The 16,028-nt window shown below is 54.6% G+C and overlaps 1 protein-coding gene across 3 annotated transcripts in view; it reads left to right on the top strand.

The window, feature by feature from the left end:
* Positions 1 to 16,028, top strand: part of LRCH4 (leucine rich repeats and calponin homology domain containing 4) — a 68,721-nt gene that overhangs the window by 1,327 nt on the left and 51,366 nt on the right. The window contains exon 1 of one of the 3 annotated variants that reach the window (XM_081835702.1): positions 1,447 to 1,670. The exons of 1 other annotated variant lie outside the window; for it this stretch is intronic. In XM_081835702.1, the coding sequence (XP_081691828.1) occupies positions 1,475 to 1,670 (196 nt within the window). In that variant the 5' untranslated portion in view covers positions 1,447 to 1,474. Of the gene's footprint in view, positions 1 to 1,446; positions 1,671 to 16,028 lie in introns of those variants that run through there. One more of the 3 variants, XM_081835704.1, reaches the window with a different exon arrangement.

Here is a 16,028-nt window from a genome sequence, read left to right as displayed (position 1 = left end):
GGGGCTGGATCTTGGCAGCCCCTTCCTCTGGCCTCCGTCCCCATACCTGGCTGGCTGCCTGCATCCTCACCCGACCCAGGCACCCCTCCTTCCTCCTTCCCTGCTGGGCATCTGATACAGGAAAGAGGAAGGTGGGTCTGTCTCCTTGCTGGGCTGCCTGGGAGCCCCTCTCCTGGGCACAAGGCGCGCTCTGCTCTTTGGAACTACAACTCCCAGCCGCCCCCAGCTGGCACCTCCCTGGCTGGTGGGAGTTGTAGTCCCAAGCGCCTGGCGGGCGCCACCTGGGCCAGGGCACACGGTTCTGCAAAGCACCTCAGGGTCCCAGATTCATAATGAAGCAGCATATATATATATATATATATATATATATATATATATGCACCTTTAGCTCGCTGAAATGCATAAAAATAAATCTGAGAATGCCCCCCAGTTGCATTGAGGTTCATCAGCACTCTGCACATGCCCAGAGGCCTTTCCTTCTAGGCTTCAAAGGAATTGGGCTGTTAGGTGCGCCTCCCTTTCTTCACATCATTCAAGCGCGGGCTTGGACAGGGAGGCACTCTGCACATGCCCAGAGAAGGGAGACACGCCATAATTCACTGAGGGCTTCCCGCCCTTCTCTCCTTACCCCCCCCCCAACAGACTGGCATCTCGTTGGGAGAACGGCCTGCCAGTCAGAACGCGTCCCGCCTTTTCCTAGTGTGGATTGGTTAGTTGCGTTGCCATTCAAACTTTTAGTGCCCGCCTCTGCTGAGGTGAGACTGAATCTGATTGGTCTCCGTCTTATTCCCTCAGGCTCCCAGCACCCACCCTTCCAGAGGGAAATTGCTGATTGGTCCGCCTCGCTGCCACTCTTCGCGCTCTTGTTACCCCCAAGGACCTGCCCCGCCTCAGTCACCTCACGCCGCCTCAGTCTTTCAACCGTTGGCGCCAAAAGTACGGGTGGGCGTGGCCACTTTCCTGATTGGTCGCCCTTCTCTCTCTTTCCTTCCGAGCGCGGTGATAAGCCCGGACTCACGTTGCTTGCTTAATGATTGGTCAATAGTTTCACGCCCTGCCTCTATGAATTCCATTGGCTGAGGCAGGCGCGAGGCAAAATCACGGAGCGCTTTCCGTCTGGGGGTGGTGGCCTTAGGAACCGCCTCCTTGGTAAGCGATTGGCCGAAGCGGTAGTCAGCGCCCTTCACGGATCTCTCATTGGCCAACAGCCGCCCCCTCACTTCTCCCTCCGCCCGCGCCCTTGATTGGAGCGAAAGGAGGAAGAACCCGACGGCCCGTTTCCACGCCATTGGTTGCCTGCTTGGGCTGCTCCCCGCCCGACGCGCCGCGATTGGCGGCTCCCCGCGTGGCCGGCTCCTCATAGGCCGAGGCGGCTCCTCAGGACCCGCCCTCTTTGGCTGGGGTCTCGCCGCTCCTGCCCGCGAGCTCTCAGTCGGCCAGCGGCTGCCTCAGCGAGCACAGCGGAGCCTGCGGGATGGCGGCGGGCGAGGGCGGGGCCGACGCGCTGCCCCCGCCCTCCCCCTCCTGGCCCGGCCCGCTCCCTGGGCCCGAGCGGGCCTTGGAGGAAGCGGCGGCTTCGGGCAGCCTGAGCCTGGCCGGGCGGCGCCTCAGACACTTCCCCGGAGGAGCAGCAGCCCGGCGCTGGGACCTCAGCGACACCACGCAGGCGGGTGAGCAGACGGGCCACGCCCACCTCCCTTGACCCCGCCCCCTTGGCTCCTCCCCTTCCCGCTCCCTCCCTTGTCCATCTCGTTTCCCAGCAACCAACCCTTGGCCACGCCCACAGGGGAGAAGCTGCCCCTCCCTTAAGCGTCTTCATCTTCCTGGCCACTCCCCTTTTTTGGCCACGCCCTCCCCAAACACCCACTTTCGATTGATTGTATTGTGCTGGTATTGCATCTCCCCCCCCCTCCAAGTTCTGTGCATGGTTCTTCCCCATGGTAATTTAGTCCCCCCCAACAACAACAACCCTGCGAGGTAGGTTCCAGCCTTTCTCAACCTGTGGGTCCCCAGATGTGGTTGGACTACAACTCCCATCACCCCTATCTAGCAAGGCCAGAGTTGAGGGATGATGGGAGTTGTAGTCCAACGACACCTGGGGACCCACAGGTTGAGAAGCTTAGGCTGAGAGGCAGGCACTGGTGCCCAGGATCACCCAGGGAGCTTCATAGGTGCTGCGTGGAGGATTCGAACCCAGGTTTTGCCCTCATTTAATCCCCACAACAACCTTGTGCGGTAGGCTAGGCTCAGAGGGATTGACTGCCCCCCAAGGGGGCTTCTAGATCCAGATTCCCCAGCGTCTCCCCTTTATTCACACAACTTCCCTGCAAGGTAGGCCAAGGTGAGAATGGGCTAGGCAAGGAGTCGGGTTTGGGCCCTCCTGCCCTGGTCCAGTCACTTGAAGACGACAGCTGCACCCTGGGGTGCTTTTGGATCTTGTCCTCGCATCAGCTCCGCTGCTCTTTCAGTACCAGGATTTCCCCGCCCTTCTCCGGTGATACTCAAATGGCACTCTTGTGTCAGGGAGTTCCAAAGGCTTTCCCTTGTCCTCTACTTTGGTTGCAGCTGCGTTTTGGAACGCCAAGTGGTGTTTGGGGTGGTTGTTGAGCGATGTGGCAGAATCTTGCCCAGCTCCTGTGGGCAGGAGACCCCATCTCTCCCGCGGGCCTGTGTGTGAGTGAAGAGGCCTTGCAAGGGCCTCCAAGCCGCGGGGAGCCGGGAGCCTGCCTTCCGCTATCGCTGTGCCGTCCATCACCTTTGCCCAGGAGCCAGACCTGAACTCTGCCCATGAAAAATTCCCACCCCATAAAACAAGAGGGTCACTGCAGCTGAAATAACAGGGGCACCAAGGTGCCCAAAGTCAAGTGGCAGCTTCTGGGAACTGTAGCTTCCAGGATTGGCAATAGTGTGGGGTTGAACTGGACGCCTGAGGTGAGATTCCTGCCTTGCAGCGGGTTGGGCTAGAGGACCTTTGAGGTTCCCTTGCAAGTCCATGATTCTACCCTGGGGATGGAGGAAATTGTGGCCCTCCACACGTAGGACCGGACCCCGGCTCCCTTCCGCCTCCTGCAGCATGGGTGACAGATGATGCCAAAAGTTGTAGTGCGCCATTATCTGAGGGCCACAGCCCCCTGTTCCTGCCTTAGCATCCAGTGGAGTTAGCAGAAAGACTTTTTAGCGAGTGCGTTTGAGTGTGCCTGCCAAGGCAGGCGACTTCCTTCACCTTGAGGGCGAGGTTTTTCTGTCTCTTTCTGGTGAAGGAAATGGGCGTATCTGACGGTATCTCCGGAGAATCTCTGGTTCTTGCGGAAGCCCAGCCCTTGCTTGGCAGATCTTTGCGATATGGGGGGGTGCTCATATCGCAATAAGATATGAGCCTTCCTGCCCTTTGCTGCCATTCCTAAGCGGGTAGCCTTGGCATCTGCCTTGCCCTCGAGCATTTCAAAGTCGGCTTACGCAGCAGGTTGTCTTCAGCCGAATCCTCCCTTTTTTTTACAAGGAACACAGCATGAGTTAATAATGTTTTTCTGACACTAAAACCACCCCAGTCTCCTTTTCTTTGGGGATGAAGCTGGGAAGGTGGCAGCGGCGGCAGCAACTGCTTCAGCCAAGTTGGGGGGGGGTCTTCTGGTTTCCAGCGTGTGACACTTGTGGCAGTGACATCCTGCGAGGGGGGGTCAAGACGGGGAGCCTTCCTTTGCATGCGCCAGCCTCGCTCTCTCTTCCTGTGCCACTTTGCATAGCTTCCTCATGCGCCGTTCCGCAAATGTGCTGTCGATGGCTGACTACTTCTCTCCCACTCTTCCTCCCCCCCCTCCCCAGCAACGCTTCTGCCATTTGGAGTGCGGGAGGCCTCCTGTCACCCGCAAATCCCTGCCACCCGCACCCTCACTCGGGGCAAGGGCTGCTTGGTGGACAGGAGGGTTGGGGGTGGGCTGTGGGGGAGGGAAAAATATCTCCCTCCCCCTTGGAAGAGGTGAGTCAGCAGAGGCTGTGCAGCGTGTTTTGCTCTCACAGCCTCCCTGGCTGGCTGGCTGGCTGCTGAAATGACTTCCAGGGCTAGCGTTGTTGTCCGGTGTGAAGTTGAAAAGGGAAAGGGACCCCTGACCATTAGGTCCAGTCGTGGCTGACTCTGGGGTTGCGGCGCTCATCTCACTTTACTGGCTGAGGGAGCCGGCGTACAGCTTCCGGGTCATGTGGCCAGCAGGACTAAGCCGCTTCTGGCGAACCAGAGCAGCGCATGGAAATGCCATTTACCTTTGCCACCGGAGCAGTATCTATTTATCTACTTGCACTTTGACATGCTTTTGAACTGCTAGGTTGGCAGGAGCAGGGACAGAGCAGCGGGAGCTCACCCCCTCGCGGGGATTCGAACCGCCGACCTTCTGATCGGCAAATCCTAGGCTCTGTGGTTTAACCCACAGCGCCAGTTAGCTGCTGGGAAATATCCCTGCTTTCATTCCCCAACCCCTCCAAGGTGAAGGATCTGTTTCCCTCAGCAGCTGGCCAAATGGTTCCCAGAAGCCCACAAACCAGAGGTGTGTAGGCAGAAGCCTCTTCTGTGTGCTAAGTGACCCACGGACAGATTTCTCCCCTTCCTCAAGTTGCTTTCAAATTCCAGTTTCTGGACACCGCAGAAGGGGAGAGTTGCAGCTTGCGGGTATCCCACAGGTGTTCAGGTGTACAGGACTAAAATGGCCCCCCACTGGCCAGATCTAGAGGTCTCTTCTTACGAATTTGTTTAGCCCTCTTTGGGCTCCAGCCAAGCTGCTTCCCATCGCTGGGTCTTGTGGCAGGGAGTTCCAGTGGGCAAGGATGGCGCCACTGTGTCAGGCGTCGCTTCCTCTTTTGTTCAGCGCAGATGGCGTGAGGTAATGGCTTCTGTCCCTGTGGTGGGAAGAAACAGTTGAGCAGCGTGCCCTCTTCCACCCCTTCTGAATTAGGTCATGGGGAAGTGGCAGTGCAGAACCGGAGCAAGTTGCCTCTGAGGTTTTTTGGGGGTGTGAATGCTGCTTTTGCAGCCATCCTAATCTTGCTTTCCTCTGCTAGTTTATAGCAAAATCCTATCCATGTCATAGAGTCACAGAATTGCAGAGTTGGAAGGGACACTGAGGGTCATCCATTCCAACCCTCTGCAATGCCTGCACACTGAGTCCAGCCAGCCTGATGCAGTGGTCAAACATTAATCCAGAACTTGGGGGAGACCAGGGTTCAAATCCCTACAGGGCCATAAAGCCCACTGGGCAACCGTGGACCAGTCCCACTCTCAGCCTGACCCACCTCACAGGGTGGTTGTGAGGATAGAAATGGAGAAATGTTTATGCCTCCTTGAATTGCTTGGAGAAAAGGTGGAGTAGAGCTCTAGTCATACGAATAAAAAAGGCAATTGCGTTCAGGATTCTGTGTTTGCAATATTGTGAGAGGCAGGAGCTGTGGGGGTCCTCCCAGGTTTGTTGGTTGTGTGAAAACTTGGACCTCGCTGTGCTTGGGACCAGTGAGAGGCGGGACAAAGAACCCTGAGAGATGCTGTGACCATCTCAGATCCTGCTGGGATTAGTCAATGGCGTTATCTATATCTATATCATATATGTATAGATATAATCTTTTTATTGGATTCCAGCAAAAGATCACACCCTTCTTGACACTTACTGACTCAGTTTATATAGGTAAAGGTAAAGGGACCCCTGACCATTAGATCCAGTCGTGGCTGACTCTGGGGTTGCGGCGCTCATCTCGCTTTATTGGCCGAGGGAGCCGGTGTACAGCTTCCGGGTCATGTGGCCAGCATGACTAAGCCGCTTCTGGAGAACCAGAGCAGCGCACGGAAACACCGTTTACCTTCCCACCGGAGCGGTACCTATTTATCTACTTGCACTTTGACGTGCTTTTGAACTGCTAGGTTGGCAGGAGCAGGGACCGAGCAACGGGAGCTCACCCCATCGCGGGGATTCGAACTGCCGACCTTCTGATCGGCAAATCCTAGGCTCTGTGGTTTAACCCACAGAGCCACCCGTGTCCCAGTCAGTTTATATACATCACGCCAAACCAGAGTTTGAGCTCTCAAACACACAGGGGCTGTCACAGTTTATTACTTATTTGTTGTTAAATTTATACGCTGTCCTTCTTCCAAAGGCGCCCAGGGCAGCAAGTGATGTACATTTCAGAAACATATTTAAAGCTGTTCCAATACAGATGTAGACTAGGAAAGATCTCAAAAGGTTTGTTGGAAGAGGAGGCCCCCCCCCCCGGTTTTTGCTTCGCCTGCTCAGTCTCTAATGCGCGTTGTGCTCCAAAGGAGGAACAGCAGCTGCTAGGGGTGGTTTGTCAATTCACCCCCCAAACATAGAGCAACCGTGGCTTGCAAATTCCCTTCCAGCCGCAGTTTCCGCTTCTGGTTTGCTGGTCAGCTGGAAACCTTGGTTTGTCAATACAGCCATCGCACTATACATGGCAGAATGTTAGCTTTCTTAACCTTGGTTTGGTGTGATATCTGAATTGTGACATGCTGTGTAACAGAACAGACTTGTGTGTGGGAGAGAGAATTCATTTAAGTGATGTGAATTGGGAACATAATTATTGAAAGTCTGGATTTGCAAGGGGTTGGGATTCGCAACTAGATGTAAGATGTCCTTCCTGGATGAAACAAAAAAATTCCTTCCAGTAGCACCTTAAAGACCAACTAAGTCAGTTCTTGGTATGAGCTTTCGTGTGCATGCACACTTCTTCAGATACCTATCTGCATGCACACGAAAGCTCATACCAAGAACTGACTTAGTTGGTCTTTAAGGTGCTACTGGAAGGAATTTTTTTGTTTTGACTATGGCAGACCAACACGGCTACCTATCTGTAACTTCCTGGATGAAACGGCTCAGGGCCTTGCAATGCTGTCTCATCTTCAGCCTTGCTCAGCTTGGCCTGGGGGAGTCCACTAAAAAGTGCTGTTTTATCCCCGCCAGAACTGCCAGGGCTCATGTTGGGCTTGGAGCTGATGGCATCCTTGAAAGGCAGCCTTTGCCTCTCACCTCTGGCCTCCGGAGGTTCTGGACTCCATCTGCCCTTGGCCCCAGGCAGCATGGCAGCAAGGTGATGCTGGGGCTGTTGGGCGCTTCCACCCCAAAGCACCCAGAGGGCACCAGGTTGGCAGAGGCGGCTTCACGGCCAGGCCCAGCTGGCACAAGCAGACAGATCTTGCTGGAGGTGACTCTGGCATGGAAAAACTGACTGGGAGTGTTGCAGACTCCTCTCCCTTCCGCCTTGCCTTGCTGCAGATTAACCTGCTGTGGTTGGTGCATGAGGCCTGCTCGGCTCAATCCCATGAGCTGCTTCGTCCTGGAGTCAGCTTCCTTAAAAGCCTTATTTGTTTAGGAAGAGGTGGGTCAGGGGCTGGCCTGCCAGTTGCCCAGCTGGCTGCCTGGGGCGCCAGTTCCTAGGAGGAGGAGAAGCTTGGCATGCCCTGGGCAGAAAGTGAGAGAGTTCCTGCATTTTTCCAGCATGCTGTAAGCTGCTCCTGTGACCGACTTCTGAAGGGAAGCACTGAGTTTGCATGAGGCCCCGGTGATCTCCGGAGGCGAGTTTTGCAGCAGCCGGGTTGTGTGGCAGGGGGCTGTGTACACTCCCAGTTCCAGTTCTGCTTGGGGAAGTCTTAGTCCCCCCCCCCTTGATATCCAGGCCTCCCTGAGATTATCCTTTTTAAAAAAACATTCCCTTAGATGTTTCTGTGACAAAAGTGAAGAGCAGCAGGGGCGCCTGGCCGTCCTACATGCAGCAAAATGTGGATTGCCTGGGTTGGTGGGATGTGCTTGCAGATAATCCAACTATTTTTAAGTGACCCTTGAATCCGTTGGACCCGACCACCCTGCATCTTGCAGGACAGTTTCAATGCAGCCTTGCAAATAAGTTCACGAAAGTTATCGTCTCCCAAAGAGACCTCTGCTGGTCTGCTCACCGGTGTTAGTTGTGACGGCCACATCAGCAGCCCCTTGTGTGGATAGCAGACCTACCAACCAGTAGTCCTGGGCGATATAGCGGTATATTGTCGGAAGCCAATTTGAAGTCCATATCGTAATAACTGGTTTCATAATTTCTGAGCTGGTGATATTATCACGAATCATGATGTGTGGGCGGGTGCTATGCAAAAATCACAATGCGGGGGAAACCGTGAAACCATCCAGTGCCTCTGCTTAGCTCCACCCTTATTTCAGACACTGTGACGTACTGATATATCACAATGTTTAAAGGTAAAGGGACCCCTGACCATTAGGTCCAGTCGTGACCGACTCTGGGGTTGCGGCACTCATCTCACTTTATTGGCTGAGGGAGCCGGTGTACAGCTTCCGGGTCATGTGGCCAGCAGGACTAAGCCGCTTCTGGCGAACCAGAGCAGCGCACGAAAACACCATTTACCTTCCTGCCGGAGCGGTACCTATTTATCTACTTGCAGTTTGACACGCTTTCGAACTGCTAGGTTGGCAGGAGCAGGGACCGAACGACGGGAGCTCACCCCGTTGCGGGGATTCGAACTGCCGACCTTCTGATTGGCAAGTCCTAGGCTCTGTGGTTTAACCCACAGCGCCACCCGCGTCCCATCACAATGTTTAGCTGGTGATATATCGCAGTGTTGAAAACCAGGTATCACCCAGCCCTACCAGCCAGGTCCAGTTTTCAAGGTCCAGCCTTGCTTCCTTGGAGATGATTCTTACTTGCCGCTGGCAGGCAACTTTTAGCAAGCCACCTTCGAGTTCTGCTGCCCTGAGGCCTCTGGAGAAACTATTTTTTAAATTTTTTTAAAAGAGAAAACTCCCAAATCCTGGAAATACTAGTGGGCTGTTATGGTAATTCATGCTGAATTATCTTTTGTGCTGAATAATCTGCTTTCCTGTGTAATTCTGTATTATTATTATTATTATTATTATTATTATTATTATTAAATTCATCCCCCGTCCATCTGGCTGGGTCTCCCAGACAGGTTGTTAAGACTGGCTCAGGGGCTTCCGTCTCCCTCTTTATGTCCATGCCACCTTGCCCCCCCCCCCGCCATTCCCTGGGACTTGGCAGTCCCTTGTGCTCCGTCCAGATTGCCTGAATGGCTATGGGAGCCTGCTTGCTCCAAAACCAGGCAGCAAGAGACTGTTCCAGGAAGCCATCTGCACTCCAGAGCAGCTTTCCAAAGCTGCTGAAGGGCAGTTGGAACAAAAATGTGGAGGGCTCCTTTCCCCTTCTGATAAATTCTGCCCAACTTGCTAAGGCTCTCCGTCTCTGCAAGGCTTCTGTGCCAGGCTTCTGTGCCCCTGTCTCGCCTCACCTGAGGCTCCACGCGGAGCCATTCCCAGCCTGTCTCCCAAATCTCTTCTGATTCCAGGAGCGAGTGGGAGCTTGGGGCCTGAGACTCCAAGGCCAGAAGGGAGCCAAGAGCTTTGCTGAGCTTCCCCCTCGGCTTGGCTTCCGGGAATCCACGCCTACCGTGAGAAAAAGTTAGGAAATAGTGGGCTCTCGGGGCCTTTTGCAGCTGTGTGTTTCCCTCTGGGAGAGCTGGAACGGGGGGGGGGGGGGGCCTGGAACAAGGGGGAGGGATAGGAAAGCGGAAGTTGGAATCTCCCTTTTGACCCGGGCCAGTGGCCAGGGTGGTGATGGGACTTGGAAACACAACTAGCAAGGCACAGCATCCCCGTCCCTAAGAGAATCAGAAGGGCCCGGTGGATCAGGGAAATGGCCCATTCACGAGAGAGCATCCTAGTCTCACAGCCAGTGTTAGAAGTAAGCCAGGCGCGTTTTGTGACTGGCGCAGGTCCAGTTGCGACCAGCTGGAGATCTCTGGACACCAGGTTGGTTGGCGACGGACATCTCCATCTGGCTGACCCTTCCAGCTTCCTTCCGCAGGTCGGCAGAAGAGTTTGTTCCAGGCTTCCTCAACCTCGGGCCTCCAGATGTTTTGAGACTACAACTCCCAGCATCCCTAACCACTGGTTCTGCTAGCTAGGGATCAGGGGAGTTGTAGGCCAAAAACATCTGGAGGGTCGAGGCTGAGGAAGCCTGGTTTATTCATTGCATTTATATCCCTCCAAGGAGTCCATGGTTCACCCCCACCCCATTTAATCCCTACAGCGACCCTGCAAGGGAGGTGAAGAGGCTGCAACTGGCTCCAAGGTCCCCCGGGGAGCTTCAGGGCTGGGTGGGGTTTCGAACCCAGATCTCCCAGGTCTTGGTCCAGCACTCCCACCACGGCACCACCCTGGCTTCCTAGAGTCCTTCTGCCATGGGGCAGCTCTATGAATTAAGTCAGCGAATCAATATGTGGGAAGCAAAATGTCACTTAGAATAGGATCCGAAATATCTTCCTGGAAGCTTGAATTTGGATCATTTTATTTGATAACGTGTTGTAAACTGCTTTGAGATTCGTTCTTTACAATATAAAGCGGTTTAGAAGAGATTTCGTTGCAGCAGCCATAACCTCGGCTTAAGGTGCCGTTTGGCAAGTATATTATGAGTTTCTAGCCTAGTGACCAAGCAGGTGCCTCTTCTGGGAAACCCGCGAGAAGCAGCCCCCTCTTCTTCTGTGGTTTCTAGCTACTGGTGTTCAGAAGCAGGGCTGCCTGCAAACCAGGACTCCCACTTCCCAGTCTCTCTCTTGCTGGGACCCATCTAAGAGAGGCCACCAAGTAACGCCCAGGGACCCTGGGGAATCCACAGCAACTGGCCAGGGTTGATGGGGGCTGCAGTCAGTCCGAAACTTCTCAAGGGTGCCTGAGAAGTTGGGGAAGGCTGCCCTGGCGAGTCCCCTGCCCGATCCTGGGAGTGGCGGCTCTCTGGGGTGTTTCCCCACCCTGTCTCTCCCGCTCTCCCTTTCGCTAAATGCACTTGAGCCCTTCTCGTCTCCTCCCCCCATCAGTCCAGCTGCCAGGCAAGACAATGGAGGCAGCGCATGGGGAGCTTTTCTGCTTTTGTCGGCCAGAGCGAACAGCTGCCCTCCTCATTCCGGCAGGCGCACGGCCGGCCGAGAAACTCAGCACCATCCCCACTTGCACCGCAGGGGCAGGCCGGAGCGACGGCCTCTGGGTTTGGCGCGGCTTGTCATCTCCGGTTAAGTTGACGCGGAGGCCAGGGAAGGGGGGCTTTGTGTCAGGAAGCTGCCCCCACCCACCCTGACAGCAGGACCCTTTGTGGTGCACGCTCTCCCCCACTGTCCCAGCACCCCATGAGAGAGAGAGAGAAAGAGAGCTGTCCCATTTCTGCCGACCTTGGGATAACTGGTCCTCCTGCCCCTTTTGAGCCCTGTCCCATGCTAGAGTTTGGGGGGAGTGTGATGTGCAAGAGAGGTCACCTCTGATGGAGCCCCGGTCCAAGTCCGCTTTCTGGAGTCGTCTTTCTCAGAAGGGGTGTGTATTTGGGGAATGACCATGCCTTGCAGGTGGAAGACAAAATAAAAAAATTCCTTCCAGTAGCACCTTAAAGACCAACTAAGTTAGTTCTAGGTATGAGCTTTCGTGTGCATGCACACTTCTTCAGATACACACAGGTGGAAGGTCTGTCAGTGCGCAAGTGCGCACCAGCCATGGGGCTCCAAGGTGCCCTTGAGCTACAACTTCCACACACACCCCCAACCACTGGCCAGGAGTGCTGGGAGTTGTAGTCCGAGAACACCCAGGGACCCGAGGTTGAGCTGCATGGACCCCAATAGTCCGTCCCAGTAGAAGGTGTTGGTTACAGATAGGTAGCCGTGTTGGTCTGCCATGGTCAAAACAAAATAAAAAAATTCCTTCCAGTAGCACCTTAAAGACCAACTAAGTTAGTTCTAGGTATGAGCTTTCGTGTGCATGCACACTTCTTCAGATACACACAGGTGGAAGGTCTGTCAGTGCGCACCAGCCATGGGGCTCCAAGGTGCCCTTGAGCTACAACTTCCACCCCCCCCCAACCACTGGCCAGGAGTGCTGGGAGTTGTAGTCCGAGAACACCCAGGGACCCGAGGTTGAGCTGCATGGACCCCAATAGTCCGTCCCAGTAGAAGGTGGTTTCTGTCATCCAAATGTAGCCTGGGAACAGCACAACCATTGCCCAAGTATTTCTGTGGGCTGGGGTGATGGCAACCAGGGTCCATAACACCTGGAAGGCTGATCTAAGTCTCCTTAAGGAAGTAGATTCCCACCAAACACCCAGAAGAATTTTCTGGCAGTAAGAGCTGCTCCATAACGGAACTGGAGGTTGAGGACACTTCTTCCTTGGAGGTTTTTGAGCAGAGTTTGCCGGGCAACCTATCATCATCATCATCATCAAATTTATTATTTATATCCCACCCATCAGGCTGGGTTTCCCCAACCACTCTGAGCGGCTCCCAATCAAATATTAAAAACAAAATACAGCATTAAGCATTAAAAACTTCCCTAAATAGGGCTGCCTTCAGCTGTCTTCATCATCATCATCATCATCAAATTTGTTATTTATACCCCGCCCATCTGGCTGGGTTTTCCCGGTCACTCTCCGTGCCTCCCAACAGAACACCAAGAACAATAATAAAAAAGCAACAGCACCAGACATTACAAAACTTCCCTAAACAGGGTTGCCTTCAGATGTCTTCTAAAAGTCAGATGGTTGTTTATTTCTTTGACATCTGACGGGAGGGCTTTCCACAGGGCAGGCGCCACCACCGAGAAGGCCCTCTGCCTGGTTCCCTGTAACCTCGCTTCTCGCAGGGAGGGAACCACCAGAAGGCCCTTGGAGCTGGACCTCAGCGTCCGGGCAGAACGATGGGGGTGGAGACACTCCTTCAGGGATACTGGGCCTTTGAGGCCGTTTAGGGCTTTCAAGGTCAGCACCAAGACTTTGAATTGTGCTTGGAAACGTACTGGGAGCCAATGTAGGTCTTTCAGGAAAGGTGGTATGTGGTCTCGGTGACCGCTCCCAGATCCCTGCATTCTTTGCAGGGGGTTGGACTGGATGACCCCTGGGGTCCCTCTACAATTCCATGCTTCTGCATCTTCGCTGTTGGCCTTGAGGTTCAGGCAGGATTTCCGTTGAAAGTGTTGGTTCTTAAGGCAACCTGGCTCCCATCCCGACACTTTTAGGGCAGGGTTGGCTAATCCGTAGCTCCAGGCAGCTTGGCCCAGTGCTCAGCGGTGAGGGAAGCCCAGCAGCCAGTGGCCTCCTGGAATGGCCAGAACAGTCCAGCCTCCCCTCACAGTTTAAGGGCTTTCAACGCCCAAGCCGGCCTTGTGAGCTGAATCTGGGGAGGCATTGGCAGCCCCTGAAGGTGAGATGTAACAAACTGCTGGCACCCGGTGACAGATAACTTGGCACCTGCACTGCAGACCCATTGATGTTTCCCAAGGATCCTTCACATGCCCCGTTTGCAGCAGCCCCCACGGCTAGAGGCAGCAATGCTTCTGGAGAGCGTTTGCTTGAGGCCGCAGGAGGGGAGAAAGGGCTCTTCATTTGGCCACAGGATGCTGCCTTTGGCCTGATCCCTCTGGGGCTACCAATGTGAGTGGGGCATAACTGAGGCCAACTCTGGTGTCCTGAAGGATTCAGAACTAGCCAGATCCATCAACGCCCAGGATTGTTTTCTTCCTGGACCATGGGCACAGAAGCCTCTTTCCCTTCACCTAAAGGTAAAAGGACCCCTGACCATTAGGTCCAGTCTTGGACGGCTCTGGGGTTGCGGTGCTCATCTCACTTCATTGGCCAAGGGAGCTGGCGTACAGCTTCCGGGTCATGTGGCCAGCATTACTAAGCCACTTCTGGCGAACCAGAACAGCGCACGGAAACGCCGTTTACCTTCCCGCCAGAGTGGTACCTCTTTATCTACTTGTACTTTGACGTGCTCTCGAACTGCTAGGTGGGCAGGAGCAGGGACTGAGCAACGGGAGCTCACCCCATCGCGGGGATTCGAACTGCCAACCTTCTGATCATCAAGCCCTAGGCTCAGTGATTTAACCCACAGTGCCACCCATGTCCCACCTGCTGGCCCTTATTTATTGACTTGGAGACCTGGAGAAATGGGAGAGATCACCCCCTCCCCAGGGCTATCTAGTCTTAACTCTCTGCAATGCAGGAACACCAGCTGAGCATGTTCTGAAACACTCCCCTTTAACCAGCCTGCCCTTTTGCGACCTGGATAGCTCAAATATTGCACTGCAACAGGGGATCTGAACATTGGGGTATCCTTTCCGCCCAAACCCCACCAGGCTGGTGTCTCCTAGTCCTTTCTGCCGCACGCAGGCACTTTGTGGGGGAAAGCACAACTCTTGTTTTGCTCTTGAGCAGGAAGGACGGTGGCCCTGCTGGGGTTGGGGAGGCGCCGGCCGCTTCTGCCGGTGGACCTGTTCAAACCAGTCCTTGCACAAAGGAGGCCTTTGCTGTGCTCTCGGCGGCCTGGGGTGAGAAGCAGGGGCAGGTTGCAAACCCGTTTTGTTGCTTTTGGGAGTGCGTTTCCTTCTAGGCCAGCCTTGGGCCCTTGATCACCAGGGGAAGGCGACCTTAATGCCAGCAGTCATGGTTTTGGGGAGGGCTTTCCCTGCAGAGCCTCGTGACCCCCTTCTCCCCTCCCAGCACCTTAAACCTATGTGACGGTTGCCACCATGGAATGTCTAGGTGCCTTTCTGTTGCAGTGAGATGATGATGATACTACTTTATATTTTTAAGAAAGAATCTCAAAGCAGTTTACAAAGCAAACCGGAATAAAACAAGTTTAAGCTTCAATGAAAATATTTCAGATCCTTCTCTAAGTGACGTCTTGCCCCCCCCCCATATTGATTAATTCAGAGAGCTGCCCCATAACAGAGGAGCTCTAGGGTGCAATGGTTGGAGCAGACTTCCTCAGCCTCGGCCCTCCAGATGTTTTTGGCCTACAACTCCCATGATCCCTAGCTAGCAGGACCGGTGGTCAGGGATGATGGGAATTGTAGTCTCAAAACATCTGGAGGGCCGAGGCTGAGGAAGCCTGGGTTGGAGTGTCGGATGAGCACCTGGGAGATCTGTGTTCGAATCCTCACTGAAGCTCCCCAGGTGACCTTGGAGCCAGTCATGGCCACTTCAACTCCCTCGCAGGGTCGTTGTAGGGATTAACTGAGGGGTGTGTGTGTGTGTGCGCGAACCGTGTCTTCCTTGGAGGAGGGTCAAAGCAATTAACAAGCTCTTCTGCTGACCTGCTTCAGAAAGCTGGAGGGACCAGCCAGATGGAGATCTCCGTTGCCAACCTGGAAATGGAAATATCAGAATTTGCTCGTTTGGCGACAAAAGAACGGGGTAACTGTGGAGGGTGTGTATGTCGGAACCTAAGAAGAGCCTTGTTGGGTCAGGCCAGTCCTGCGTCCCGTTCTCACAGTGGCCAAAGAATTGATTGCAATCCGGATTTGAACACCAGAGCAACTCTCCCCTTCTGAGTGGTTTTTGGCAGCTGGTATTCAGAAACATAACTTCCTCCTGCAGTAGAGGCACAGCAGAGCCATTGGGGCTAGCAACCACGGACAGCCTCCTCCTCCATCATGCATTTGTCCCACCCTCTTTTAACGCCATCCACGCTGGTGGCCGTCACTCCTGTGGCAGGGAGTTCCGCAGGCCCTGAGTCTGGAGGAGCCGTCGAGGGCGTGGTCCTCCGAAAAGAGAGCTGGCCTCTGATCTGGGAAGCCCATCTTCAAGTCCCAAACGCCTTTCCCTCTTTATATCGCCTGTGAGAGGTCATTCCCCTGCTGCTCCCATTTCGCAGGGGGAGGAACTGAGGCGCATAACCAGGGCAGTGTGTGGAATCGCAGCCCCCTAGCTGACTTTTGCTGTAGTTTGGCAACGCTCTGTGCCTGAGAAACCCGCTTCTGGCTCTCAAATCGGTGGCCGGCAGCAGGAAGTGGCAGGTCTGGAGGGGGACCTTTGACCCCAGGGTGTTGCCCTGAGCCCAGGAGCGGATTGCCAGAGGGTGAGCAGATCCCGGCCCATCGGAAGCTACTCTTCCAGAGGTCGGCCTCGCACCTCAGCCTGCTGGGAAGGGGTGGAAACGGCAATAGGAAATCCTTTATTGTTCGGGTCTGGAACACTCGCGTCCA

The sequence above is a fragment of the Podarcis erhardii genome, assembly GCF_964252035.2.
Source record: "Podarcis erhardii genome assembly, chromosome: 13".
In the NCBI taxonomy this organism is placed as follows: Eukaryota; Metazoa; Chordata; class Lepidosauria; order Squamata; family Lacertidae; genus Podarcis; species Podarcis erhardii.
This window is presented reverse-complemented; position numbering and strand designations above follow the sequence as displayed.